General features: G+C 47.1%; 1 protein-coding gene and 1 pseudogene across 4 annotated transcripts; both read right to left on the bottom strand.

Moving 5' to 3' along the window:
* Positions 1–1,040: 1,040 nt before the first annotated feature.
* LOC128400465 (zinc finger protein 883-like) lies at positions 1,041–4,926 on the bottom strand (annotated as a pseudogene).
* A 3,647-nt stretch (positions 4,927–8,573) lies between these two features.
* LOC128399643 (zinc finger protein 883-like) lies at positions 8,574–26,367 on the bottom strand. Of its 4 annotated transcripts, XM_053361278.1 has the most exons (6): positions 26,302–26,367; positions 24,986–25,470; positions 13,060–13,141; positions 12,751–12,833; positions 10,739–10,865; positions 8,574–10,103 (listed from the first exon to the last, which is right to left on the bottom strand). In XM_053361278.1, the coding sequence occupies exons 2-6, from the start codon at positions 25,400–25,402 to the stop codon at positions 8,638–8,640; spliced, it is 2,175 nt and encodes a 724-aa protein (XP_053217253.1). In that variant the 5' UTR covers positions 25,403–25,470; positions 26,302–26,367; the 3' UTR covers positions 8,574–8,637. The 4 variants fall into 4 exon arrangements, with proteins under 4 accessions (XP_053217253.1, XP_053217254.1, XP_053217256.1 ...); XM_053361279.1 differs by lacking the exon at positions 26,302–26,367 and having other exon boundaries at positions 25,001–25,630; XM_053361281.1 differs by lacking the exons at positions 24,986–25,470; positions 26,302–26,367 and adding an exon at positions 13,332–13,635.
* Between the last annotated feature and the right edge of the window lie 764 nt (positions 26,368–27,131).

A 27,131-nucleotide genomic window follows, 5' to 3' on the forward strand; every position in this document is an offset into this window, starting at 1 on the left:
TTCCAACGCTTCAATTCTACGATTCTATTATCTCAGCTGCGTTGCTGGGCTTTAGTTTGCTCTTACAACAGTTCACTGCTCCCAGTATGCAAGAAGGAGAAACACACACAGTGGAAATGGAAATTGTATTAACTAAGGACTAAGGCAGAGCCCAGAAATCTCCATGTAGTCACAATTGGACCTGTGCCAGCAGCAAAATGCGCCTGGCACCTGGCTAATTTCTAACGCTATTTTTTTTAAGTAACGGACCCCTGGACGGTTAAGTCCAAAGGCGACTTTGGGGAGCGGCGCTCATCTCGCTTTCAGGCCAGGGGAGCTGGCGTTTGTCCAGAGAATAGTCAGCTTAGCCTAGCAGTTACTTTGCAGATTCACCAATTGCTTACCAGCACTTCAATTTTAAAAAGAAGAAAGTAGCAAAGAATGAGGCGTTTGGTGGAATACAATCAATTTATTAGAAAATAAACAAGTTCAGGCTAAGTTTGTGTACATATCATTTCAAGTGTTCCTGTTCATGGGCATTCTTAGGCTGTTCCTCTCCTCCTGATCCAACCAAGCCTGGCTGACAATTCCCCCCTCTCGCTCTCGCACCTCCAAGGGTCTCTCCTGAAGAGGCCAGAGACCACCTTGGCTGCTTTGAGTCCCGGAAGACATGCTCCGTGCCTTGCAGGCCTTTTCCCATCTGACCACAGGGATGTGCAGCTGGGGTTGTCTGTATCTGTTTTAGGTCGTTGCTGTGATTTGTGTGGAAATTGCTGGGTTTGGTTGTGTATTTTTTGATGTTTGACCACTTTCTTATATACAATCTATTAAACTGATATATCGCCCTCAACCGAAAATCTCAGGACGGTGTCCAGCATTAAAATACAAAATAAAATACAGAATAAAGAATAGAAACCAGAAAAAATGAAGCAAACCAATAATTCACCTCCTATAATTGCATTGAAAAGGACATTGAATATTAAATCAGTCTAAGGCCATCCTTTCGAATTCAACGCCAATCACCTCTCACCCCCAGCATTCCAAACTGGCCCCTCCCCCTCCCTAGCAGATGACCCTCAGCGTCCCTTCCAACACTACAATCTTACAATTCTATTACATTCCCTGCTGCAAGTTATTTGATGGGAAGTGAAACTTTCATTCCAAGTGAAGCTTTTTCCACATTTCAAGCACTATTAGGGTGTCTCCGTCGTATGAATTCTTTGATGGGAAGTGAGTGTTTGCTTCAAGGTGAAGCTCTTTCCGCACTCTTGGCATTGAAATGGTTTCCCCCCACTGTGAATTCTCTGATGTCACAGAAGCGCTCTTCTTGCAGTAAAGCCCATCGTGCATTCTAAGGACTGATGTAGTTTCTGCCCTGCATGAATTATTTGGTGGGAAGTGAGACTTTTCTTGTGGGTGAAGATCTTTCCACATTCCAAGCACTGTTAGGGTTTCTTCCCTCTATGAATTCTTTGATGGTAAGACAAATATATCTTCCAACTGAAGCTCTCTCCACATTCCAAACACTGATACGGTTTCTCCCCTGTATGAATTCTTTGATGGGAAGTGAGATCAATATTCCGATCGAAGCTCTTTCCACATTCCAAACACTGATAGGGTTTCTGCTTTGTATGGATTATTAGATGGGAAGTGAGACTGGAGCTGCAACTGAAACTCTTTCCACATTCCAAGCACTGATAGGGTTTCTCTCCTGTATGAATTCTTTGATGGGAAGTAAGACGATCCTTCCTGTCAAAGCTCTTTCCACATTCCAAGCACTGATAGGGTTTCTCCCCTGTATGAATTGTTTGATGGGAAGTGAGATAGGAAGTGCAACTGAAACTCTTTCCACATTCCAAGCACTGATAGGGTTTCTCTCCTGTATGAATTCTTTGATGGGAAGTAAGACGATCCTTCCTGTCGAAGCTCTTTCCACATTCCAAGCACTGATATGGTTTCTCTCCTGTATGAATAGTTTGATGGGAAGTGAGAGAGGAGCCCTGACTGAATCTCTTTCCACAATCTAAGCACTGATACGGTTTCTGCCCTGTATGGATTCTTTGATGGCAAGTGAGATTGTCCTTTCTCCTGAATCTCTTTCCACAATCCAAGCACTGATATGGTTTTTGCCCTGTATGAATTTTTTGATGGCAAGTGAGATTGTCCTTTCTACTGAAGCTCTTTGCACAAGCCAAGCACTGATATGGTTTCTTCCCAATGGGATTTTGATGAGATATGGAATCAGAGCTGTTAGTGAAGTTATCTCCACATTCCAAAGACTGATATGGCTTCTGCACTGTGTGGATTTTCTCATGGTTTCCCTTGTTCTTCACTTCTAATTCCTCAACACCTGAAATGAACAGAGAGATGAATTAGAGCATCAGGATTGAACAGTGCTCATTAGCGCTTGTGAGAGAGGAAGAACTGAAAGGATTTCGATGACGAGCGTACGCAGTGCTCCCTTCCCTTCCTCTCTGAGTTTTCTTTCTCTAGAGCAGGAGCCCAGGACCAGCTGCGTGTGTCAGGCACCCCCAGAGGTGCTTTCTTTGGTGAACCCTCTTGGCTGACATGCTGAGCTGCTTCTTCCCTTAGATACAGAAGCAGCATGAACAGCTTCGTGTGAAAAACCCTCTCCCCTCTGCAGCCTCTGAACTATGACCGTCTGCAAACCACGGTTCTAAATCTATACTGTCCTCTTGCCCACGGGAAGGTTCAGGAGAAGGGGGGCAGCCCTCACCCTTCCCTCTTAGTCCGGCCCCTGACAATAGGAGAGGGGGCAGTGATTCCTACAATTTGCATAATTCCGTCAGGATCTTCCTGCCTCTTTCTCACCTTGCCCATTTTTGGTCATCCTGTTTCCGTTTAACCAAAAGGCTTGTGATCCTGAGCAATGATCTGAACCTAGACATCTCTGTCTCCAACCTGCCTTTACACCCCCTTGCCATGGGGTGGGTGGATCCCACTGGGGAGCTGAGAATCCTGCAATGAGCAACCCTATATTTGCATGTGTTGATAATGCCTGATGTGTGTGAACTCAGGATGTTTCTGAATGCCTTTCAGGATGCAGGAATAAGGCTTCGACTTTATGTCGTATTAGAGTTATGTCAATCTCATACAGAGATAAGCCATATTATGAATTCAGATTAAGACACATCTCCTGACACTCTAGGTGGCAAAGTTGAGATCCGTCAAAATCTGGGAGGTTTGTGATATGAAAATATTGACTGAATTTCAAAACAAGTATTATGACCAAACAGGGAACCTTACCGGGAGAGTTCATGATCCTCCAAGTCTCCTCCATGACTTCCTTATGCAGTGCTTTCTGGGCAGGATCCAGCAACGCCCACTCCTCAGCCGTGAAACAAACAGCGACATCTTCAAAACAAACTGGACCCTAAAAGAAAAAAGGTCCTTCTCTTACACAGCATAAAGATTATTTACTGCACATTCCTCTTTCTGCCTGCATTGTATTAATCAGAATTGTTTGCTGCACATTTTGACCATGGATGCATAATTTAATGTTTTGGGAATCTTTCATACTGTTTTTAATGATGGGTATGAATCTTAGTGAAAATGGATGGAACTCTAGGTTGTTATCTTCAAATCATTCTGTCTGTGCAAGAATGACAGTTTTCCAGATTTGACAGAAGAAAAAAGACCATGAGAGAGATTCATTTGCCCCCAGAAACATCCTGGCTGCCCCACCCCCCATTCTCCCTCCCCCAAAGGCTCCTTCCCCGCACCTGATCCGGTTCCTCAGCCGCTGCTTCCCCTCCACCAGGATGAAGAGATGCAGGAGGAGGTCTTGCCGGCATCCTTCTTTCACCTGCGAGAGACAAAGGGAAGTGGGGAGACAGGAGTGCAGGATGCTTCTCTCAGAGGTGCATTTGGGAATTTGTCCCCATTTCATATTTTAGTTATGCTGAAATATATCTCATCTCCTTTGGCCTCATGACCCCAAGTGTCATACCGAAAAATACTGACAGAACCCACAGATTGGTTTGAGAATGGCCAGAATGTGACCCCAACTGAGAAGAAACTCCTTCCTCCTTACCCAGCGGCCTCTCTCTGGTGTCCAATGGAGTCCTCTCTGCCTCAGAGGAATCTGGGCCCTTTTCTGCCAACAGATCCCTTTCCTGAAAGAGCAACAAGAATTTGTAATAGAGAATGTGGAGAAGGGTTTGAGAAGGAATGGCTGGGGCAAAAACTTGAGGGGTATCCAATGACATTCCCCCCAAAAAGGATGGGATTTAGGGATCTTCTCCCTCCTGTCTGGAGCCCCTTGGGAGCATCCAGAGGAAAGTCTCTCTCACCTGCTTCCTCTCCTTCGCCTGACTCAGGAGGAAACCTTCGGCCAGGGCCACTGCCTGGGAACTGGTCTCTGCTCCGCATTCCCTCACCCAGCTCTCCATCTCCGCTGGAAGGACAGCCAGGAACTGCTCCAAGATCACCAGGTCCAGCATCTCAGCTTTTGTGTGCCTTTCTGGCTTCAGCCACTGGTGGCAAAGCTGGTAGAGTCGGCGGCAAACCTCACGGGGTCCTTGGGCCTCCTGGGAGCAGAACTGCCTGAACTGCTGGCTCTGCGCCTGTGAGCAAAGGGTGTCCTCCTCTCCCAGGATCTTCTGCCCAGAGATTTCCCAGAATCCCCCACTGCTCCCCGTTTCCATAGCATGGCCTCTTCCTGCTCCAGGGCCAGCTGAGTCTTGCTTACGCATCTTCACTCTCAGGAAGTCTCCAAAAGATCAGAAGGAACAGGAACCCCTTGGTCCTCTGCCAAGTTCTGTCCGTCCGAACGAGAGGTGCTGGCAAATTCTACAAAGAAAGACATTGTTCTGTTATAAAACTGATAGACGGGAAGGAGAAGAAGGTGGTTCCCCGAGTAAGCGTAGATGAGTCTTGGAAGGAACCAGGACTGGACTGCACCCCAGCCCAGACTCGAGGCTTCCTTTACGGAAAAAAAGGAAGAGTGAAGAAGGAGAAATATTCGGGTTCTAGTTTTAAACAATTTTTCTTATGGTGTTTTAATGGTGAAATCTGCCCTGGGAACTTAGGTTGAAGCACATGTAAATAATAGAATGGGTAATTAATAATTATAATACAGTGGTACCTTGGGTTACATACGCTTCATGTTACATACGCTTCAGGTTACAGACTCCGCTAACCCAGAAATAGTGCTTCAAGTTAAGAACTTTGCTTCAGGATAAGAACAGAAATTGTGCTCCAGCGGCACGGCAGCAGCAGGAGGCCCCATTAGCTAAAGTGGTGCTTCAGGTTAAGAACAGTTTCAGGTTAAGTACGGAACTCCGGAACGAATTAAGTACTTAACCCAAGGTACCACTGTAATTAAAATAACAATAATGTAGCATAGCATAACCCCATCACCACCACATCTGCTTAGAGGTTCCCAGGTGGCCTCAGTGACTAGCAGTGCCCCCTTCCAGCTCTAGCAAGTTTGCCAGCCCCAGTCTCTTTGGGACGAGAGGAGGAGGCCATGGTATTCCATGCTCTGGATCCAATGGGATCGTTGCAATGCCCCCCATGTGCAGCTGCCCTTGAAGACAACTCAGAAAGAGATTCAAAATGCAGTTGTGAGAACAATAGAGGGGTAAGAAACTCCCTCCTCAAACCTTGGAAAGAGAGACATGAGCCACGGATTCGATACTGCCATCTCCACAGGGACATAACCGTGTTTCCCGTGGGATTTTTGAGAATCGCCCCTAGAGGGCAGACAATAATAATAATAATAATAATAATTTATTCTTTATACCCCGCCCATCTGGCTGGGCTTCCCCAGCCACTCTGGGCGGCTTCCAAAACAAATATTCAAGTACTGTAATACATCAAACACTCAAAGCTTTCCTAAAGAGGGCTGCCTTCAGATGTCTTCTGCCAAAGGCAGGATATTCGACCTTGCGAGAGTAAAAGTGTGCCTCTATTTTGGAATGTTTAAGTTAGACAAACAGAGTGGCAAAGAGCCAGAATGAGAGGTCCAAGGCGGGCGTTGGGGAGAGAAAGCCAAGTCGCTCTTTGGGGCGCGATCCTGCTTCTCCTCCTTTGCCCCCCCCCTAAGAATAAGAGGGGGGGTCTCGGTGGGGGCGGGGCTTCCTTCCCCTCGCTGGATCTCCTGCCCAAGGAAATGGGGGGGGGGGGAGAGAAAGGTGTCCCCTTCCCCCCCCGACCAAGAATAAGGAGCTGCTCCGAGGCTCCAGATGGGGGCAGCCTGCCCCTTCCTTGGCCCCAGCCGGACCCCAATTCCTCGCCTCTGGACCCCCAGGGCACCTTTCTCCCCCCCCCTTCTCCGGCTGAAGTTCCCGGGGGGGCGAGAGGCCTTCCCTCCAAGCACCTGCAGGGATGCTGAGAAGGGAGGGAGGGAGGGAGGGGGCCTTGCCTGGGGGGCGCCCTCTGGACGGCTCTGCCCCCCCCCCCGCCCTCGGGGGAAGAAGAGACGAGACTCACCCGGCGACCAGAGCCCCACTTCCGGGCTCCGGAGGATCTGCCCCCGCCCACTACTTCCTGTCCCCTCTAGGAACCCCGCTCCGCTCCTCTTAACCCCTGGAATGCCGGGCGCCCCATCTCTCCCTCTCTGCAGCCCAGGCGGAGCCCGAGAGCATTTCCTGGAGGAAGGCGGATCAGCTGCTTTTAATATGTTACGGGGGGGGGGGCATGTCTTCTTCACCTTCTTCTTCGCTACAATATATCCCTTTATTCCCAATTGTCAATGTCAAAAGGGACTAAAATCTATAAAATCCATAGAAAATCAACGTGCCAATTTGCTCCATTTCTCTAGGACTCTATGACACCTCCCCTGTCCTCCATAATCCCTCAAGTAAGGTGCTCTGCCAAGCCTTTCCTCCGGGCAATGCCAGGTGGCAGACTATGCATACATGGACCATTGTCTTCCCATCACCGGCACTCAGGAAGCGCTTATCTGCGCATATCTCCAGCTCTGCATATTCCCCCCTCCCTCCTCCATATGTTAATCCGGTGTAACCCAACCTCTCCTTAATGTATTCATGATGTAACTGGGGTGTATTTTGCACTGTATTCTGGGACATGGAGGGAGTTTCAAAAGTACATGTCACCCATTTCTCGCTGTTCAATCTTGCCTTGAACCTGTTGCGCAATAAACTTGGATCTTCTGCAGTTTGCTCCTGTCCGGCTGAGCTCATTTTCTTCCGCAGGGACCCGCGGACTTAGTCCGATGAGCTGGGTGGCAGAGTAGCCCCGCACCCAGATTTTAGCCGTAACAAATAATAATAATAATAATAATAATAATAATAATAATAATAATAATAATAATTTATTATTTGTACCCGGCCCATCTGGCTCGGTTTCCCCAGCCACTCTGGGCGGCTTCCACAAAGACCGAAAATACACTAATATGTCACACATTAAAAACTTCCCTGAGCAGGGCTGCCTTCAGGTGTCTTCTGAATGTCAGGTAGTTGTTTATTTCTTTGGCACCTGGTGGGAGGGCGACCGGAGGACCAAGGGAAGGAGGGGGGACGGCTCCTGCCTGCCTTTCCCCGCCAGGGTCACTGGCTGATAGAGACGCTGCTGGGCCCTTCTGCATGCCAAGCAGGTGTCCTGCTCCTGAGCTATGGGGGTCCTTCCCAGAGTACTCAAGGGGCAGAGCTGTGAGCTGCGTCTTGACTGGGTCTTTCACCAAACAGCCCCTTCATTCCAGCTGCCACCCACCCCAGAGTATTTTTATATTTTCCTTTATGATTTATGACCTTATTTTCCATTTATTAAAATTCATATACTGCCTTCCTTTGAAGATATCAGGACATTACACAGCATTAACATTCAAAATAAAAACACCAATTACATAATAAAAACAAAAATGAAAAACACCAATATTTCCGTCTCCCACAAAGACACTTAAAATGATAAAGTTTAATTAGCCAGAGGCCTGATGGTTATGTTGTGCTTACTTAAACACCCTTCCAAACTCTCAGCCAATCAACAGCCCCTCCCCCAGATAACATTGCCTTAAATCTATTATAATACTGAACTTGACTTACTATTATTACATAAATTACTTTGCTAGAGGAGTACACAGCTTTAAATACAAACACCAGAATATGGCACCCAAATTTTAGGCAGACACAAATGCATGAACAATTTCTAAGAGTCTCATAGGAGAGCCAGTGTAGTATATTCCATAGAGGATTTGACTACACCCTGGGAGACCTGGGTTCAAATCCCTCTTTGGCCACGAAGCTCACTGGACAGCCTTGGGGAGCCTAACCTACCTCACACTTATTCTCATGATTGAAAAGGTGAAGAACCATGTAACCCCACAAGAACAGAACAAGAAAGGAGATTCTGACTAAACATCAAGAGGATGCATTGCAGTTGGTTAGACTAGATGACCCTCAAGACTCCTCCCAAAGTTACTACAGTGGTACCTTGGGTTAAGAACGTAATTCGTTCTGCAGGTCCGTTCTTAACCTGAAACTGAGTTACCACTTTAGCTAATAGGCCTTCTGCTGCCGCTGTGCCGCTGCCGCACGATTTCTGTTCTCATCCTGAAGTAAAGTTTTTAACCTGAGGTACTAATTCTGGGTTAGCGGAGTCTGTAACCTGAAGCGTCTGTAACCCAAGTTACCACTGTATTCTATAATTCCAGGATTTCCCCCGCTGTGAGTTCTTTCATGGGAAGTGAGATTTTCTTCCAGCTGAAGCTCTTTCCACATTGCAAGTACTATTCGCTTTCTCCGTTGTATGAATTCTTTGGTGGGAAGTGAGACTAGTCTTCCTACTGAAGCTCTTTCCACACTCCAAACATTGATATGGTTTCTCTCCCGTATGAATTCTTTGATGAGAAGTGAGATGTGAGCTGTGATTGAAGCTCTTCCCACATTCCAGGCACTGATATGGTTTCTCCCCACTGTGAATTCTTTTATGTCGATGGAAGTCTCTTCTTATAGTAAAAAACTTCTCACATTCTAAGCACTGATATAGTTTTTCCCTTGTATGAATTCTTTGATGGAAAGTGAGGCTATCCTTCCGACTGAAGCTTTTCCCACACTCTAAGCACTGATAGGGTTTTCCCTCACTGTGCATTCTCTTATCTTGATGCAAGTCTCTTCTTGTAGTAAAGCACTTCTCACATTCCATGGACTGAAATGCTTTTCCACCTATATGAATTATTTGATGGGAAGTAAGACTATTATTCCAACTGAAACTCTTTCCACACTCCAAGCATTGACATGGTTTCTCACGTGTATGAATTCTTCGATGAGAAGTGAGACCGGAGCTCTGACTGAAGCTCTTTCCACACTCCAAGCAGTGATAGGGCTTCTCCCCAGTATGAATTCTTTGATGGGTTTTGAGATGTGGGCTGTGATTGAAGCTCTTCCCACATTCCAAGCACTGATATGGTTTCTCCCCACTGTGAATTCTCTTATGTCGATGGAAGTCTCTTCTTGTAGTAAAGCACTTCTCACATTCCAAGCACTGATACAGTTTCTCCCCTGTATGAATTCTTTGATGGGAAGTGAGAGTATCCTTCCTGGAGAAGCTCTTTCCGCACTCCAAGCAGTGATAGGGCTTCCCACCAGTATGAATTCTTTGATGGGCTTTGAGATGTGAGCTGTTATTGAAGCTCTTCCCACACTCCAAACACTGATAGGGCTTCTCCCCTGTATGAATTCTTAGATGGGAAGTAAGACTAATTTTCCAACTGAAGCTCTTCTCACATTCCAAGCACTGGTATGGTTTCTCCCCTGTATGAATTCTTTGATGGGAAGTGAGACTATCCTTCCTGGAGAAGCTCTTCCCACATTCCAAGCACTGGTACGGTTTCTCCCCACTGTGATTCCTCTGATGTCGACGTAAGTATCTGCTTGTAGTAAAGAACTTTCCACATTCCAAACACTGATATGCTTTCTCCCCTGAATGAATTCTTTTATGCTCTTTGAGCTGTGAGCTGTGATTGAAGCTCTTTCCACATTCCAAGCACTGAAAGAGTTTCTTCCCAATAGGATTTCTTTGATGGGAAGTGGCATTTGAGCCCTGACTGAAGTTCTCTCCACACTCCAAATCTTGATATGGCTTCTCCACTGTGTGGATTTTGTCCTGTTGTCCCTTATTCTTAATTTCTAATTCATCACCACCTGCAACAAAGAGAGGAACAGATTAGAGCCCAAGAAAGAAATGGAGTTCCCAGTTTTTGAATAATGCTCATGAACTTTTGTGATAAAGGAAGATCTGAAGATGGGAAGTCTTTTTTGAATTTTCATATCTTGGATAAGGGAGGATACACACAGGAAGGTGATGGAGAGAAGATGAAGGGCTGAGGAAAGGGGACGAGGCTCCCAGGTGAGAGCTGGGAGGGTTCGCTCTTCTGTGTCTGGAATAAGGATACAAAGAGCTTGGGCTTAGCATACTCTAATTTTTATTCTATTTTAATTGGAAAACTTTCAATAAAAATCAATTTCTGAAAATAAAAAGTCCCTTTGCTCAACCAAAGAATGGACAGAAACAAAAACCTGACAGAAGCGACATCCACTTCCCTAGACACTCAGAAAGCCAATCCACATCCTGATCCTTGTGCAAAAAGAGAGAAGCTGAGGAACAATATTCACAGACCAAACAGTCCCCAGCCCCCCATGCAAGGTGAGCTGTGGGGGTGAGAATCCCAGGTGCTCCAGGTGGCAACGTTGGGATCCATCCAAATATGGGAGGTTTGTCCCAGAGAAATATCTACTGAATTCCAAAACAGATATGATGACCCAAGAGGGAACTTTACCCAGAGAGATCATGGTCCTCCAAGTCTCCTCCATGACTTCCTTATGCAGAGCTCTCTGGGCAGGATCCAGCAACGCCCACTCCTCAGCCGTGAAACGAACAGCGACATCTTCAAAAGAAACTGAGCTCTGAAATAAAATATCCTTCTCTTAGGCAGCATAAAGATTATTTCCTGCACGTTGCTCTTTTGCTTCCTGCCTGGCCTGTTTTAACTGGATTGGTCTGCTGCACATTCTGATTATTGTTGCTTATTTTAATGCTTTAATGGAGTTCTTTCATAGTGTATTTTAATGATGGGTATGAATCTTAGTGCTACACTCAATATGCCAGCAAGGGTATGAATGAGTGCTACACTCAATATGCCAGCAAATTTGGAAAACTCAGCAGTGGCCAGAAGATTGGAGAAGATCAGTCTACATCCCAATCCCAAAGAAGGGCAGTGCCAAAGAATGCTCCAACTACCGCACAATTGCACTCATTTCACACGCTAGCAAGGTTATGCTTAAAATTCTACAAGGAAGGCTCAAACAGTATGTGGATCGAGAACTCCCAGAAGTGCAAGCTGGATTTAGAAGAGGCAGAGGAACCAGAGACCAAATTGCAAACATGCGCTGGATTATGGAGAAAGCTAGAGAGTTCCAGAAAGACATCTACTTCTGCTTCATTGACTATGCAAAAGCCTTTGACTGTGTCGACCACAGCAAACTATGGCAAGTTCTTAAAGAAATGGGAGTGCCTGATCACCTCATCTGTCTCCTGAGAAATCTCTATGTGGGACAAGAAGCTACAGTTAGAACTGGATATGGAACAACTGATTGGTTCAAAATTGGGAAAGGCGTACGACAAGGCTGTATTTTGTCTCCCTGCTTATTTAATTTATACGCAGAATACATCATGCGAAAGGCTGGGCTGGATGAATCCCAAGCTGGAATTAAGATTGCCGGAAGAAATATCAACAACCTCAGATATGCAGATGACACAACCTTGATGGCAGAAAGTGAGGAGGAATTAAAGAACCTTTTAATGAGGGTGAAAGAGGAGAGCGCAAAATATGGTCTGAGGCTCAACATCAAAAAAACGAAGATCATGGCCACTGGTCCCATCACCTCCTGGCAAATAGAAGGGGAAGAAATGGAGGCAGTGAGAGATTTTACTTTCTTGGGCTCCATGATCACTGCAGATGGTGACAGCAGCCACGAAATTAAAAGACGCCTGCTTCTTGGGAGAAGGGCAATGACAGGCCTAGACAGCATCTTGAGAAGTAGAGACGTCACCTTGCCAACAAAAGTCCGTATAGTTAAAGCCATGGTTTTCCCAGTAGTGATGTATGGAAGTGAGAGCTGGACCATAAAGAAGGCTGATCGCCGAAGAATTGATGCTTTTGAATTATGGTGCTGGAGGAGACTCTTGAGAGTCCCATGGACTGCAAGAAGATCAAACGCATCCATTCTTAATGAAATCAGCCCTGAGTGCTCACTGGAAGGACAGATCGTGAAGCTGAGGCTCCAGTACTTTGGCCACCTCATGAGAAGAGAAGACTCCCTGGAGAAGACACTGATGCTGGGAAAGATGGAGGGCACAAGGAGAAGGGGGCGACAGAGGATGAGATGGTTGGATAGTGTTCTCGAAGCCACAAACATGAGTCTGACCAAACTGCGGGAGGTAGTGGAGGACAGAGGTGCCTGGCGTGCTCTGGTCCATGGGGTCACGAAGAGTCGGACACGACTAAACGACTAAACAACAACAACAATGAATCTTAGTGAAAATGGGTGGAACTTCACATTGTTTTATACAGATCAATATGTCTGTGCAAGCGTCCCAGTTTGCCAAATGGACGAATCCCTTTCTCCTCTCCCTGTGTGTTGGTCTGGGATGGGAAGACTCTCCAGATGTCCCAAAGACAATTTATAAGGAATAATACTAGCGACAAGAGGAGGGGAGATATGTTTGCTCTCAAAATATCCTGTCTCCCCCCCCCTCAGCCTCTTTCCCCCCAAGGCTCCTTCCCCCTACCTGATCCGGTTCCTCAGCTGCTGCTTCCCCTCCACCAGGATGAAGAGATGCAGGAGGAGGTCTTGCCAGCATCCTTCTTTCACCTGCGAGAGACAAAGGGAAGTGGGGAGACAGGAGTGCAGGATGCTTCTCTCAGAGGTGCTTTCTGACCTTTGTCCCCGTTTCATATTTTAGTTATGTTTAAATACATCTTCTCTCCTTTGGGTTCTTGGCCCCAAGTGTCTTCCCCAAAACACTGAAAGAACCCACAGAATAGTTTGAGAATCGCCAGAATGTGACCACACAGAGGAAAAACTCCTTTCTCCTCACCCAACGACCTCTCTCTGGTGTCCAACGAAGTCCTCTCTGCCTCAGAGGAATCAGGACCCGTTTCTGTGAAAAGATCCTTTTCCTGAAAGAGCAACAAGAATTTGTAATAGAGAATGTGGAGATAGGTTTGAGAAGGAATGGCTGGGGCAAAAACTTGAGGGGTGTCCAGTGTCATTACAAAAAAAGGATGGGATTTAGTGATCTTCTCCCTCCTCCTTGGAGCCCCTTGGGAGTATCCAGAGGGAAGTCTCTCTCACCTGCTTCTTCTCCACCTGCTTCCTCTCCTCCGCCTGACTCAGGAGGAAACCTTCGGCCAGGGCCACGGCCTGGGAACTGGTCTCTGCTCCGCATTCCCTCACCCAGCTCTCCATCTCCGCTGGAAGGACAGCCAGGAACTGCTCCAAGATCACCAGGTCCAGCATCTCAGCTTTCGTGTGCCTCTCTGGCTTCAGCCACTGGTGGCAAAGGTGGTGGAGTTGGCTGCAAACCTCACGGGGTCCTTTGGCCTCCTGGGAGCAGAACTGCCTCAACTGCTGGCTCTGCACATCTGAGCGGAGGGTGTCCTCCTCTCCTGGGAGCTTCTGTACACAGTTTTCCCAGAATCCTGCACTGCTCCCATTGACAATGCCATGACCTCTCCCAGCTCCAGGATCAGCTGAGTCTTGTTCATCCATCTTTAGGAAGGAATCCATCTTTTCTTTGACCAAGTTCTGCCTGTCTGATTTAGAGGTGCTGGCAAATACTGCAAAAGAAATATATTGTTCTGTTATGAAATTGACCCGCTGTCAGGAGAATAGAATCACAGGCCAGACTCTGAGCTTTCTTGAAGAAGGAAAGGAAGCAGAAAGGAGAAGAAGAAACTATCTCGCCCTCCTAGGGGGAAAGTGACCAGGCCAGAAGTGGAGGCAAATGAAGGGGTTTCTGTCAGACAAATGAGCCTGGTGGCTCCTGCCTCTCAGTGTTTTCAGCCCAGGAATGAAGCCAGAACAATGCTTCATTTGTTCCGAGTGGAATGTGGGCACTAGGCCAGAGTGGGGCTCCTCAAGAGTTGCTCTCCCTCCCACCCCCATTTCAGGGCACTCTTCTTTTCTGCTTCTGTCTCGTTTTCTAGCACTCTGCATCTCCAACGTCCTCCAGACAGACTGCTGGGGTGGGATCCCCTTTTCTCTGTTCTGAGGGTCAGATCCTGATCTGGCCAAGCCCTTGAGGGCCAAATGGGCAAGGCCAAAGTTCATGTGGGCCGGACCAAAGGACAGCACTAAGAAGCAAGTGCAATATTGAGTTTTAATGTTGGCAGCTGCTCTGGGACCTTATGGAGAAGGACAGGTAATGAATAATCATAATAATACTGTGACGTAGCTTGACCTCCACACAGCCAGCGATGTCTGGGGCTTCTCCTGGATCCAACACACTCACTGGGGGCTCAGGTGACTAGCAGGATCCCTTTCCAGCTCTGAGAGAGAGGACCAGGCCAGGGTCCTCCACGCTCTGGACCCCATGAGGCCAAGGCAGTGCCCTCTAGGCGGAGCTGCCCAAATGCAAAGGTGGCCGGGCTCCCTCTCTTGCTTCCTTGTCTTTCTATCTCCCCCTTTTCTCCAAGGAGCTCCAGGGGGCATCCATGGGGCCCCCCCTCCTCACTGAAGCCCCACAACCTAGAGAACACATCTAATTCCCCTCTCAAACAGCTGCTTGGATGGCCGGTTCATTTCCTGGCCCAATTCAAGGGGCTCACATTTGGTACCCCAAATATCAGAACATCTGCAGGACTGGGGCGCAAGAGCCCCTCTCTCCCCCTGCGCTTCCTTCCAGCAACTGGACCCCCCCCCGCATCCCGGGGACCCCCCTCTTCTCCCCAATGCAGAGACTCACCGGCTTCCCGGAGGCGCCCTGGATGCAGCACGTGCAGAAGAGAGAGACAAAGGCCCCTCCTCCCTTTTAGGCAGGCGGGGGAGGGAGGGGTTCTGGCTCGGGAGTTTCTCCCCCCCCCCGATCCCCCCCCCCGCTTGACTTCCTCTCCTCTCTAGGAATCCAGCTCAATCCCTTTTAACCCTTGGAAAGCCAGCGCCCCCAGCTCCCCCCTCCCTTTCCCTCTGGTGTCCTGTGCCGGGGAGTTCCGCAGGTGAACTCTGCCTTGCGTGAAGAAGAGCTTAATGTTACCTGTCCTGAATCTTCCGACTCCTTGGATGTCTTTGAGTTCCACTGCCAGGAGATGCAACTCTCCATCCACTTTCTCTAGGCCAGGATTGGCTTTTGAAAATTAGGGGGGGGGCTCAGTAATTAGCTAATTGGCAACCACTGCTCTAAACTAAAGAGCCCCAGAGGCTGCAACTTTTCTTCATAGCCAAGTCTGCCTTGATCATTTTGGCAGCCCTTTTGTGAACCTTTTCCAACTCCTCAAACATCCTTCATGAGGAGAGGCGACTGCACCCCACATGAATTTGCGCCATAGATGGGTGGCCAGGGGGGCTGCAGGGCTCTGTCCGGGGCCTGTTGTTGCTCAGTCTGTCCATAAACGACTTGGATGGAGGAGTTGAGGGGATGCTCATCCAGTTTGCAGATGACACCAAACTGGGAGGGAAGGCACAAAGTACAGAATCGGGATTCAAGATTACCATTTACAGATTGGAGAACTGGGAGCAAGCTAACATAATGAATTTCCATAGGCATGAACCAAATGCACAAATATAGGATGGGGGACACCTGCCTTACTAGCAGTGCATGTGAAAAAGATCGAGGGGTCTTGGTGGGCCACAATCTCAACATGAGTTCACAGTGTGATGCAGCTGGGGAAAAAGGTGAATGCTATTCTAGGCAGAAGTCCAGTGTCCAGATCAAGGGAAGTCATAGTCCCACTCTGTTCCACCTTGGTCAAGCCACACCTGGAATACTGTGTCCAATTCTGGGCAAAACAATTTAAGAACGATGTTGACGAGCTGGAAGTTGGTCAAATTTTAAGCAGACACAAATGCAGGCACAACTTCCCAGAGTCTCGTTGAGGGCAAGACCTGGATGATGCTGGTCAACACCGTGTCCAGGGCAGCTGTCTCCCAGCTCCATCTGGTACGCAGGCTGAGACCCTCCCTGTCCGCAGACTGTCTCACCAGAGAGGTGCATGCTCTAGTTATCTCCTGCTTGGACTACTGCCATGTGCTCTACAGCTAGACTGCTGACTGGGAATGGGCATCGGGACCATATAACTCTGGTCCTAAAGGATCTTCATTGGCTCCCAGTATGTTCCCGAGCACAATTCAAAATGTTGGTGCTGACCTTTAAAGCCCTAAACTATCTTGGCCCAGTATATCTGAAGGAACGTCTCCACCCCCATCGTCCAGCCCAGACACTGAGGTCCAGCTCCAAAGGTCTTCTGCTGCTTCCCTCACTGCGAGAAGTGAGGTTATAGGGAACCAGGCAGAGGGCCTTCTCAGCAGTGGCACCTGCCCTGTGGAACACCCTCCCTTCAGGTGTCAAGGACATAAAGAACTACACAACTTTTAGAAGAAATCTGAAGGCAGTCCTGTATCAGGAAGTTTTTAGTTTTTGATGTTTTATAATTTTTATATGTACTGTAAGGCTCCCAGAGTGGCTCAGGAAACCCAGCCAGATGGGTGGGGTATAAATTTAACAACAACAACACAATTATTAGTAGTAGTAGTAGGTGGCGGGTGGCGCTGTGGTCTAAACCACTGAGCATCTTGCACTTGCTGATCAGAAGATCAGCGGTTCAAATCCCTGCAATGGGGTGAGCTCCCTTCACTCTGTCCCAGCTCCTGCCAACCTAGCAGTTTGAAAGCACGCCAGTGCAAGTAGATAAATAGGTACCGCTGTGGCGGGAAGGTAAATGGCATTTCCGTGCACTCTGGTTTCCGCCACGGTGTTCCATTGTGCCAGAAGCAGTTTAGTCATCCTGGCTATCTGTGGACAAACGCCGGCTCCCTCAGCCTGAAAGCGAGATGAGCGCCGCAACCCCATAGTCAACTGACTTAACTGCCATGGGGTCCTTTACCTTTACCTTAGTAGTAGTATTAAAATCCATTCTCTTTTTTATAAGTATTTTTTATTAGATTTTACAAATAAAATGTCTTTGGTCTTCTCATATCATAAATATGCATGCAATCCAAATCTATTCCAAATCTATTATCATGACCTTCCAGGTCTAAAATATCTGTACTTTTCAATGTTATCCATTCCTTTAGCCAGCAGAGATAGGACGCCTCATAATATAATTTTAAATCTGGCTTCCCTTCTCAGCCATGAAGATCACTGGGCAACCTTGAGGACCAGGCACTACATCACAACATTGCCAGGGATTGGCTTAGATGATCCTCAGCGTCCCTTCCAATACTACAATCTTATAACTCTCTTACATTCCCTGCTGCAAGTTATTTGATGGGAAGTGAAACTTTCATTCCAGGTGAAGCTTCTTCCACATTTCAAGCACTATTAGGGTGTCTCCGTCGTATGAATTCTTTGATGGGAAGTGAGTGTTTGCTTCAAGGTGAAGCTCTTTCCGCACTCTTGGCATTGAAATGGTTTTCCCCCATTGTGAATTCTCTGATGTCACGGAAGCGCTCTTCTTGCAGTAAAGCCCGTCGTGCATTCTAAGGATCGTTTCTGCCCTTTATTAATTATTTGGTGGGAAGTGAGACTTTCCTTGTGGGTGAAGCTCTTTCCACATTCCAGGCACTTAAATGGTTTCATCCCAAAGGGATTTCTTTTATCAGAAGTAGAATGGGAGCTCTGAGTGAAGTTCGCTCCACTCTCTGAATATTCATATGGCTTCCTCATGTAGATTTTTTCATGGTTTCCTTTGCTCTCAATTTCCAATTTATCACCAGCTGCAATGAAATGAGAGATGAATCAGAGCTTCAGGAAGATATGAAGCTGCCAATTATTGAAAAATGCTCATTAACGCTTGTGAGAGGAAGAACTGAGAGGAGTTAGATCAGAGGGTGTTACTTCAGGGTTCATTGCCTTTGTTGACAGGCATTCAGGGACATCTTTATGGCAACCTGAGATTTGAAAAGCCTATTTTCTGGGATGGATTTTGTTTGGCCCAGCTATGAAATCTGCTCCACCTCTTATGCCAGCCATCTTTTTGGGTCAACCAGAAACACACAGCCAAAATAAAAATATCTGCCAGAAGCTACTTCCATTTCCCTAACCACTCTGAAGCCCACATTTTAAAAAGGCCTGGGCAGTTTGGACCAGCCTGATCCTTGTTTAAAAAGGCCTAACTGGAGGAAGCATATTCACAACAAATCAGTAGATGGCCCTCCATGCAAGTGAGTCCGTTTGGTTTCTTGTGTTTAGCAAACAGCCTTTACAAACATCCATGCAAAGTGTGCTGTGGGGGGGATTTGAATCCCTGGGGCCGAAGGTGTGCTGTTGAGCTCTATCAAAATCTGGGAGCTTCATCACATAGAGATTTATGTATGGAATTTCAAAATGTATATTATGATCGAACAGGGTATTAGAGGTTACTGACTATAACTGCTTCCCAAAGCTCTAGTAGAGTTTCCCTGGCGGCAGACGACAGAACTGCAGACACTCTCAAATGCACAGTGAAGAATTACTTTATGCAAACATTTTCAGCTACTACAAACATGCTAGTTGCTACTATTTACAAAACTATTTACAGTTCTTCTCCTTCATTGGCATGGTATACTTCTAATCTTATGATAAACAGTCCTGATACTGCAAGCTCATAGTATCAACATATATGTGCTCTCCTCCTGCCTCAAATTGCAAACATAGCTTCTCCCTTTACCTGCATCTCCAGCTGACTTCAGTTAAGCTGGCACTCCCACACATTGAAGAAACTTCTGGAATGCTTTTTTAACTTAAAGGAACCTTATCTGTTTCTTTAAAGAATGTATTCCTAACACCCCTTCTCATTCGAACAGAAACAGATACAGGATTATGAAACATATACAAACATATTCACATATCATGTAATATAATTCCCAGCATTGTGACCAGTTCTGCATGTTTTTCAAACGTGACAGGTTTTGTAAAAAATGTCTGCAGTGTTTTGCTTACTTGCACAATACTTCAACATTATCAGGTTTTCTTTCACATTTTATTTTACATTCTGATATTTAATTTCAGTATGTTTTGTTTTGCCTTTAAACTGCTCAGAACCCACCAATGAGATTACTGCTTAATTATCCTCCCCCACTTGTACTGGATAATTACATTTCACACCTAAGCCATTGAGGATCTGTACATAATATTTCATTTTGTTACATAGTTCTGCTAACGCACAGTACTCAGCTTCTGTTGAGGACGTAGCCACAATTCCCTGTTTTCTGGCAAAGTGGGAGGGGAGCCGCTTACACCCGTAAGCGTGTAAGCGGTTGTAAGCGGCTCCTCTCCAACTTTCCTGCTTCAAAGCAACTACGGAGGAGGGAAGGAAGGGGACCATGGATCCTCCACTGCTCGCGGCTGCAGCAGATTCCCTCCTCCTGGGCTCCCTTTGAAGCAGCAAAGTGGGAGGGGAGCAGCTTACACTCGTGTAAGCAGCTCCTCTCCCACTTTCCTGCTTCAAAGCAGAGGGAATCTGCTGCAGTTGCGAGCAGAGGATCCATGGCTCCGCTTCCTTCCCTCCTCCGTGGCTTGCTTTGAAGCAGAGTGCAGGGGGGAAAGAGGGCAGGAAATAGATGCCAGGCAGGAAGACAAAACCACACTTTGACCACTGAAAGTCCACCTCAGCCTCCCCAGATTTCCACTGAGACGGCCAGGCTAATCTCGATGGCCATAAGAGCTAGAAACTTGCATGGGCTGTTTATTTAAAGACGAAAACATGCACACACGTGAAAGAAATCCTCCCAGGTTCCTGGACACAACCCACGCTTGATATTCACACATGGATGGCATTGGCAGCTGGAGGAGCAGCCTGGGGAAAGAGCAAGTCCTGGTTTCAAGCTTAAGATCAGCTCTTTCGTGGTGGCCTCAAACAACCCTTTGGCTGCAAGGGGAATTCCCCCTCCCTTAATTCGGGATGCTACAGTCTACAGATGCTGTGTCTGCCTGCCCTTTGGCCTGAGCTGTAAAAAGCACCTTCAAGAGGGTGATGGGAGGTGACACAGTCGTCTTCCAGATGTGCAAAGAACCACCCTCGCCACACTAAACGGGACAGCAAGCCTCACACCCAGATCCGTAGCATAGATGGGAACCTAGGAAGCTGCCTTATAAGGAGTCGGATCCACTACTCCATCTAGCTTAGTAATGGCAACACTGACTGGCAGCAGTCTGCCAGAGTTTCAGGCCTGGAGAAGCCGGGGATTGAACGTGTGGTGTTCTGCGTGCAAAGCCACTGAGTTTACAGCTGTTCCCTTTAAAAACAAACTAAGATTGTAGTCCTCATGGTTATGAAGAAAGGGCTAATTTAAACAGGAACAGAGGGACCTTCCCTGTACCAGTCAGGACCCCTGAGCCCATTGAGCTCAGTTTTGTCTTCACTGATGGGCAGAGGCTCGCCGGGGTTACAGGAGACACACCTCAGCCCTGTCCGGAGAAGCTTTCAAGGACTGAACTTGGGATCTTCTCCATGCTCTGCCCATTGAGCTATGATGGCTCCCTCCCTTCTCCTCCCCTGCCCCTCTGCAGGAGGCCTATCTCAGCTTGTCATTATAATGTATAAATGTCAAGGGCTTTGAGATGCATATAAAGTCAGGCTCAGCATTATTAACTGGACTTAGATAAGCCATGGTTCCCCTTCCTTCCCTCCTCTGAGGCTCGCTTTAAAGCAGCAAAGCAGACAGGAGCCGCCCGCTTTGCTGCTTTAAATAGTTTAGTACAACATTTGATTCAAAATAATTTTTTCCGTGTTTTCCTCCTCTAAAAACTAGGTGCGCCTTATGGAGCGAAAAATACGGTACATAATAAAAACAAAAATGAAACATACCAATATTCTCCTCCCACAAAGAGACTTAAAAGGATAACATTTAATTGGCCAAAGGCCTGATTGTTAAGTTGTACTTACTTAAACACACTTCCAAACTCTCAGCCAATCAACAGCCCCTCCCCCCAGCTAATATTACCTTAAATCTATTATAATATATTAGTTGATTTACTATTATTACATAAATTACTTTGCTAGAGGAGTATACAGCTTTAAATACAAACACCAGACATGCACAAACAATTTCTAAGAGTCTCATGGGAGAGCCAGTACAGTATATTGCCTAGAGCAGGGATGTCCAACAGGTCGATCGCGAGGTTTTGGTAGATCGTTGTTGATCGCTACCTTGCCCTGCCCCGCTATCATCCTTCGGTGAGCTACTGTTTCTCTTTGACCCCAAAATAATGTAAAAATGTTGCGCCCCCCCCAAAAGCCAACCAACTTATGCCTCCCAACCCCCCTCAAAATGGGGCTTTGACCGAACCCCTAAAAATGGGGGTAGATCACTGCCAGTTTTTTAATCTGTGAGTAGATTGCAGTCTCTTGGAAGTTGGCAGGATTCCCTGGCCTACAGGATTCGACTACACCCTGGGAGACGTGGGTTCAAATCCCTACTTGACCATGAAGCTCACTGGACAGCCTTGGGGAGCCTAACCTACTCACAGTGATTGAAAAGGAGATGAAGAACCATGTAACCCCACAAGAACATAACAAGAAAGAAGAATCTGATTAAACATCAAGAAGATGCATTGCACTGGTTAGAATAGATGACCCTCAAGATTCCTCCTAAAGCTACTATTCTATAATTCCAGGATTTCCCCCACTGTGAGTTCTTTCATGGGAAGTGAGAGTTTGCTTGAAGGTGAATCTCTTTCCGCACTCTTGGCACTGAAATGGTTTCTCCCCAGTGTGAATTCTCCTATGTCGCCATAACTCTTTTCTTGCAGCAAAGCACTTGGTGCATTCCAAGCACTGATAGGGCTTCTCCCCTGTATGAATTCTTTGATGAGAAGTAAGACTGTCCTTCCTGGAAAAGCTCTTTCCACATTCCACACACTGGTATGGTTTCTCTCCGCTGTGAATACTCCGATGTCGACGGAAGTATCTGCTTGTAGTGAAGAACTTCCCACATTCCAAGCACTGATATGGTTTTTCACCACTGTGGATCCTCTGATGTAGACGGAAGTATCTGCTTGTAGTGAAGAATTTTCCACATTCCAAGCACTGATACGGTTTCTCCCATGTATGAATTATTCGATGGGAAGTGAGATAAGAGCTGCGACTGAAGCTCTTCCCACATTCCAAGCACTGATATGGTTTCTCCCCTGTATGAATTCTTTGATGGGACGTAAGATTGGCCCTCTGACTGAAGCTCTTCCCACATTCCAAGCACTGATATGGTTTCTCCCCACTGTGAATTCTCTTATGCTGATGAAAGTCACCTCTCGTAGTAAAGCACTTCTCACATTCCAAGCACTGATATGGTTTCTCGCCTGTATGAATTCTTTGATGGGAAGTAAGACTATTCTTCCGACTGAAGCGCTTTCCACACTCCAAACATTGATATGGTTTCTCCCCTGTATGAATTCTTAAATGAGAAGTGAGAGGGCTGCTCTGACTGAAGCTCTTCCCACATTCCAAGCACTGATATGGCTTCTCCCCCGTATGAATTCTTTTATGGGCTTTGAGATGTGAACTGTGATTGAAGCTCTTTCCACATTCCAAGCACCGAAAGGGTTTCTCCCCTGTATGAATTCTTTGATGGGAAGCGAGATTGCTGCTGTCACTGAAGCTCTTTCCACATTCCAAACACGGATAGGGTTTCTTCCCAATAGAATATGGCTTCTCCACTGTGTGGATTTTGTTGTGTTGTCTCTTGTTCTTAATTTCTGATTCATCATCAACTGCAATGAAGAGAGGAACAAATCAGAGCATAAGAAAGAAATATTTATGGGAAATTCAGATTCAAAAAGCCTGTTCTTGTTTGGGATGAAATTTATTTGGCTCAATCATCAAACCAACTCCACCTGCAAGGTCAGAAGTCTATTTGAATATGAATTGGATTCTCTGTCTACCAATTACCTAGCGTCCAGGGGAGAATTAAACTGCTGGGTAATGACAGAATTCTAAATGGGTTTGGAAAATATCTCAAAACAGCTCAAAACTAAGTACTGGTGATTTCAAAAGATTAAAATGAATATAAAGTTCTGAAACTTTGCCTTTAGCTTCAAAGATACACTGTTCGTAAATCTCCATTCTCTGTTTCTTTTTTCTATGTGAAACGGACTGAAAACCGACGGTAACTATTTATAAGTGCAGAGAAGCAGAGACAGTCAAGGGAGCAGAACTAATAGATCATAATTAGTAAATTATAACAAAAATTGCAATGAATGCCTTTTGATATGTCATAACCAGCAGCTAAGAGATGAAATGTGCAGAATGGCTGGAGAGGTTTGAGAGAGAATGCAGGTGAGAGAATGGACACAATCTGTTGGGGAAAAACCTGAGTCAGCAGTAGATGAAGAAAAGTCCACAGCTTTACACTGTATGAAGGGAAGAAAGAAAGAAAGAAAGAAAGAAAGAAAGAAGCTGTTCCTAAGCCAGAAGCTACAGTTAGAACTGGATATGGAACAACTGATTGGTTCAAAACATGCAGAAAGTCTATCCACATCCTGATCCCTGTGCAAAAAGGCAGAAGGGGAGGAACAATATTCACAGACCAAACAGTCCCCAGCCCCCCAGGCAAGGTGAGCTGTGGGAGTGAGAATCCCAGGTGCTCTAGGTGGCAACGTTGGGATCCATCCAAATATGGGAGGTTTGTCCCAGAGAAATATCTACTGAATTCCAAAACAGATATGATGACCCAAGAGGGAACTTTACCCAGAGAGATCATGGTCCTCCAAGTCTCCTCCATGACTTCCTTATGCAGAGCTCTCTGGGCAGGATCCAGCAACGCCAACTCCTCAGCCGTGAAACAAACAGCGACATCTTCAAAAGAAACTGAGCTCTGAAAGAAAAATATCCTTCTCTTAGGCAGCATAAAGATTATTTCCTGCACGTTGCTCTTTTGCTTCCTGCCTGGGCTGTTTTAACTGGATTGGTCTGCTGCACATTTGGATTACTGGTGCTTATTTTAATGAACTCCACGTTGTTTTATTCAGATCAATTTGTCTGTGCAAGCGTCCCAGTTTGCCAAATGGAAGAATCCCTTTCTCCTCTCCCTGTGTGTTGTTCTGGGATGGAAAGACTCTCCAGATGTCCTAAAGACAATTTATAAGGAATAATACTAGCGACATTCAGAGTCAAGGTGAAGGGGCTACTCAGTATCCTCTGCACATAAACCTTCATTAATGGCATTTTCAGCCTTTGTTAAGGGCAGCTTTGACAGAAGTCAAGAGGGGGTTCATTTGTCCCCAGAAACGCCCTGTCTCCCCCCCCAGCCCCTTTCCCCCCATAGCTCCTTCCCCTCACCTGATCCGGTTCCTCAGCCGCTGCTTCCCCTCCACCAGGATGAAGAGATGGAGGAGGAGGTCTTGCCAGCATCCTTCTGTCACCTGCGAGAGACAAAGGGAAGTGGGGAGACAGGAGTGCAGGATGCTTCTCTCAGAGGTGCATTTGGGAGTTTGCCCCCATTTCATATTTTAGTTATGTTCAAATATATCTCATCTCCTTTGGGTTCTTGGCCCCAAGTGGCTTCTCCCAAAAGATTAGTTTCAGAATCAACAGAATGGAATGAAAAGAAGAAAAACTTCCCTTCTCCTTACCCAGCAGCCTCTCTCTGGTGTCCAACGAAGTCCTCTCTGCCTCAGAGGAATCTGGTCCTATTTCTGCAGAAAGATCCTTTTCCTGAAATAGGAACAAGAATTTGTAATAGAGAATGTGGCGAAGGGTTTGAAAAGGAATGGCTGGGACAAAAACTTGAGGGGTATCTAATGACATTCCCCCAAAAAAGGATGGGATTTAGGGATCTTCTCCCTCCTGTTTGGAGCCCCTTGGGAGTATCCAGAGGAAAGTCTCTCTCACCTGCTTCCTCTCCACCTGCTTCCTCTCCTCCGCCTGACTCAGGAGGAAACCTTCGGCCAGGGCCACTGCCTGGGAACTGGTCTCTGCTCCGCATTCCCTCACCCAGCTCTCCATCTCCGCTGGAAGGACAGCCAGGAGCTGCTCCAAGATCACCAGGTCCAGCATCTCCGCTTTCGTGTGCCTTTCTGGCTTCAGCCACTGGTGGCAAAGGTGGTAGAGTCGGCTGCAAACTTCTCGGGGTCCTTTGGCCTCCTGGGAGCAGAACTGCCTGAACTGCTGGCTCTGTGCCTCTGAGCGAAGGGTGTCCTCCTCTCCCAGGATCTTCTGCCCAGAGCTTTCCCAGAATCCCCCACTGCTCCCATTGATAATGCCATGACCTCTTCCTGCTCCAGGGCCAGCTGAGTCTTGCTCATCCATCTTTAGGAGGGAATCCAGTTTTTCCTTGGCCAAGTTCTGCCTGTCTGATTTAGAGGTGCTGGCAAATACTGCAAAGGAAATATATTGTTCTGTTATGAAATTGGCACACGGTCAGCAGAAGAAGGTCCCCTGAGCAAGTGTGGATGAGTCTTGCTAGGAACCAGGGCTGGACTGCACCCCAGGCCAGACTCTGAGCTTTCTGTAAGAAAAAAGGGAAGAATGAAGAAGAAGAAACCCTCTCGCCCTCCTAGGGGGAAAGTGGCCAGGCCAAAAGTGGAGGAAACGGAAGCGGTTTCTATGAGATGGGCACCAGGAGCCTCTCCTCCTCCCTGCACTGGACTAGATGACCCTCGGGCTCCCTTCCAATTCTACGATTCCATGTTCCTATGATTCTCACAGGGGCCACCCAGGGGCCTGAATGGGAAGCTCCCCAGCAGGACTGGGGCGCAAGAGCCCCTCTCTCGCCCTGCGCTTCCTTCCAGCAACTGGGATTCAGCAGCATCGCTGGGGAGACAAGAAGCCAAGCAGAGCCCCTCCTCCTCCTCCTCCCTGCCCTGGTCCCAGCCTGGCCTCCTGGGGCAGGGAGTTCCGCAGGCTCGACTCTGCACGGCACCAAGAAGCGCTTTCTCTTCTCTGCCCCCTGCCCTCTTCCAACAGTCAGCCTTTCCTTTCTATTTCTTCGGGATGCTTTGTGTCCTAATATTTCCGTCCCTCTACACCCTCAGCTAATAAATGGGACTGATTTCTCAGTCTGGGGGGGTTATTTTCAGGCCCTTTTCTTCCCTCCCCAATCGGCTTTGCAGAGAGGGGGGCAGGAGCCTCTGCCCCTTGACTTGGGGGTCCCCCTGCTCCCCCCGCATCCCGGGGACCCCCCTCTTCTCCCCAATGCAGAGACTCACCGGCTTCCCGGAGGCGCCCTGGATGCAGCACGTGCAGAAGAGAGAGACAAAGGCCCCTCCTCCCTTTTAGGCAGGCGGGGGAGGGAGGGGTTCTGGCTCGGGAGTTTCTCCCCCCCCGACCCCCCCCCCCCGCTTGACTTCCTCTCCTCTCTAGGAATCCAGCTCAATCCCTTTTAACCCTTGGAAAGCCAGCGCCCCCAGCTTCCCCCTCCTTCTCTCTCTGGTGTCCTGTGCCGGGGAGTTCCGCAGGTGAACTCTGCCTTGCGTGAAGAAGAGCTTAATGTTATCTGTCCTGAATCTTCCGACTCCTTGGATGTCTTTGAGTTCCACTGCCAGGAGATGCAACTCTCCATCCACTTTCTCTAGGCCAGGATTGGCTTTTGAAAATTAGGGGGGGGGGCTCAGTAATTAGCTAATTGGGAACCACTGCTCTAAACTAAAGAGCCCCAAAGGTAAGACATAGTACTGCACCATTATAACTTGGTCACACCTGGAATACTGTGTCCAGTTCTGGGCAAAGCAATTTAAGAAGGATGTTGACCGGCTGGAAGGTGTGCAGAGGAGGGCAGCCAAGATCTGGAAGGGTCTGGAAACCAAGCCAGATGAGGAACGGTTGAAGGAGCTGGGTATCTTTAGCCTGGAAAAGAGGAGACTGAGAGGAGAGAGGAGAGCCATCTTCTTTTTTTGTATATAATTTTTATTAATTTTCCAATAAAAACAAATTTATAACACAATTAAACATTAGGAATTCATCACGTCTTTTTTCTTTTAGATTTCCATCAGCATGTCTGATAATTTTCCGTAGTTATTACATATCTTCACATTTCTTC

This window comes from Podarcis raffonei, chromosome 13 (genome assembly GCF_027172205.1).
Source record: "Podarcis raffonei isolate rPodRaf1 chromosome 13, rPodRaf1.pri, whole genome shotgun sequence".
NCBI lineage: Eukaryota > Metazoa > Chordata > Lepidosauria > Squamata > Lacertidae > Podarcis > Podarcis raffonei.

Excerpts from the sequence above, each read along its gene's own strand:
- LOC128399643 (XM_053361278.1), bottom strand. The coding sequence starts at position 25,402 with ATGGATGAGCAAGACTCAGCTGGCCCTGGAGCAGGAAGAGGTCATGGC. Across the intron at positions 12,834-13,059 it reads CACCAGAGAGAGGTCGTTGG|GTGAAAGAAGGATGCTGGCA; the intron begins GTGAGGAGAAAG and ends TGTCTCTCGCAG. Across the intron at positions 10,866-12,750 it reads CAGCTGAGGAACCGGATCAG|AGCTCAGTTTCTTTTGAAGA; the intron begins GTAGGGGGAAGG and ends ATTTTATTTCAG.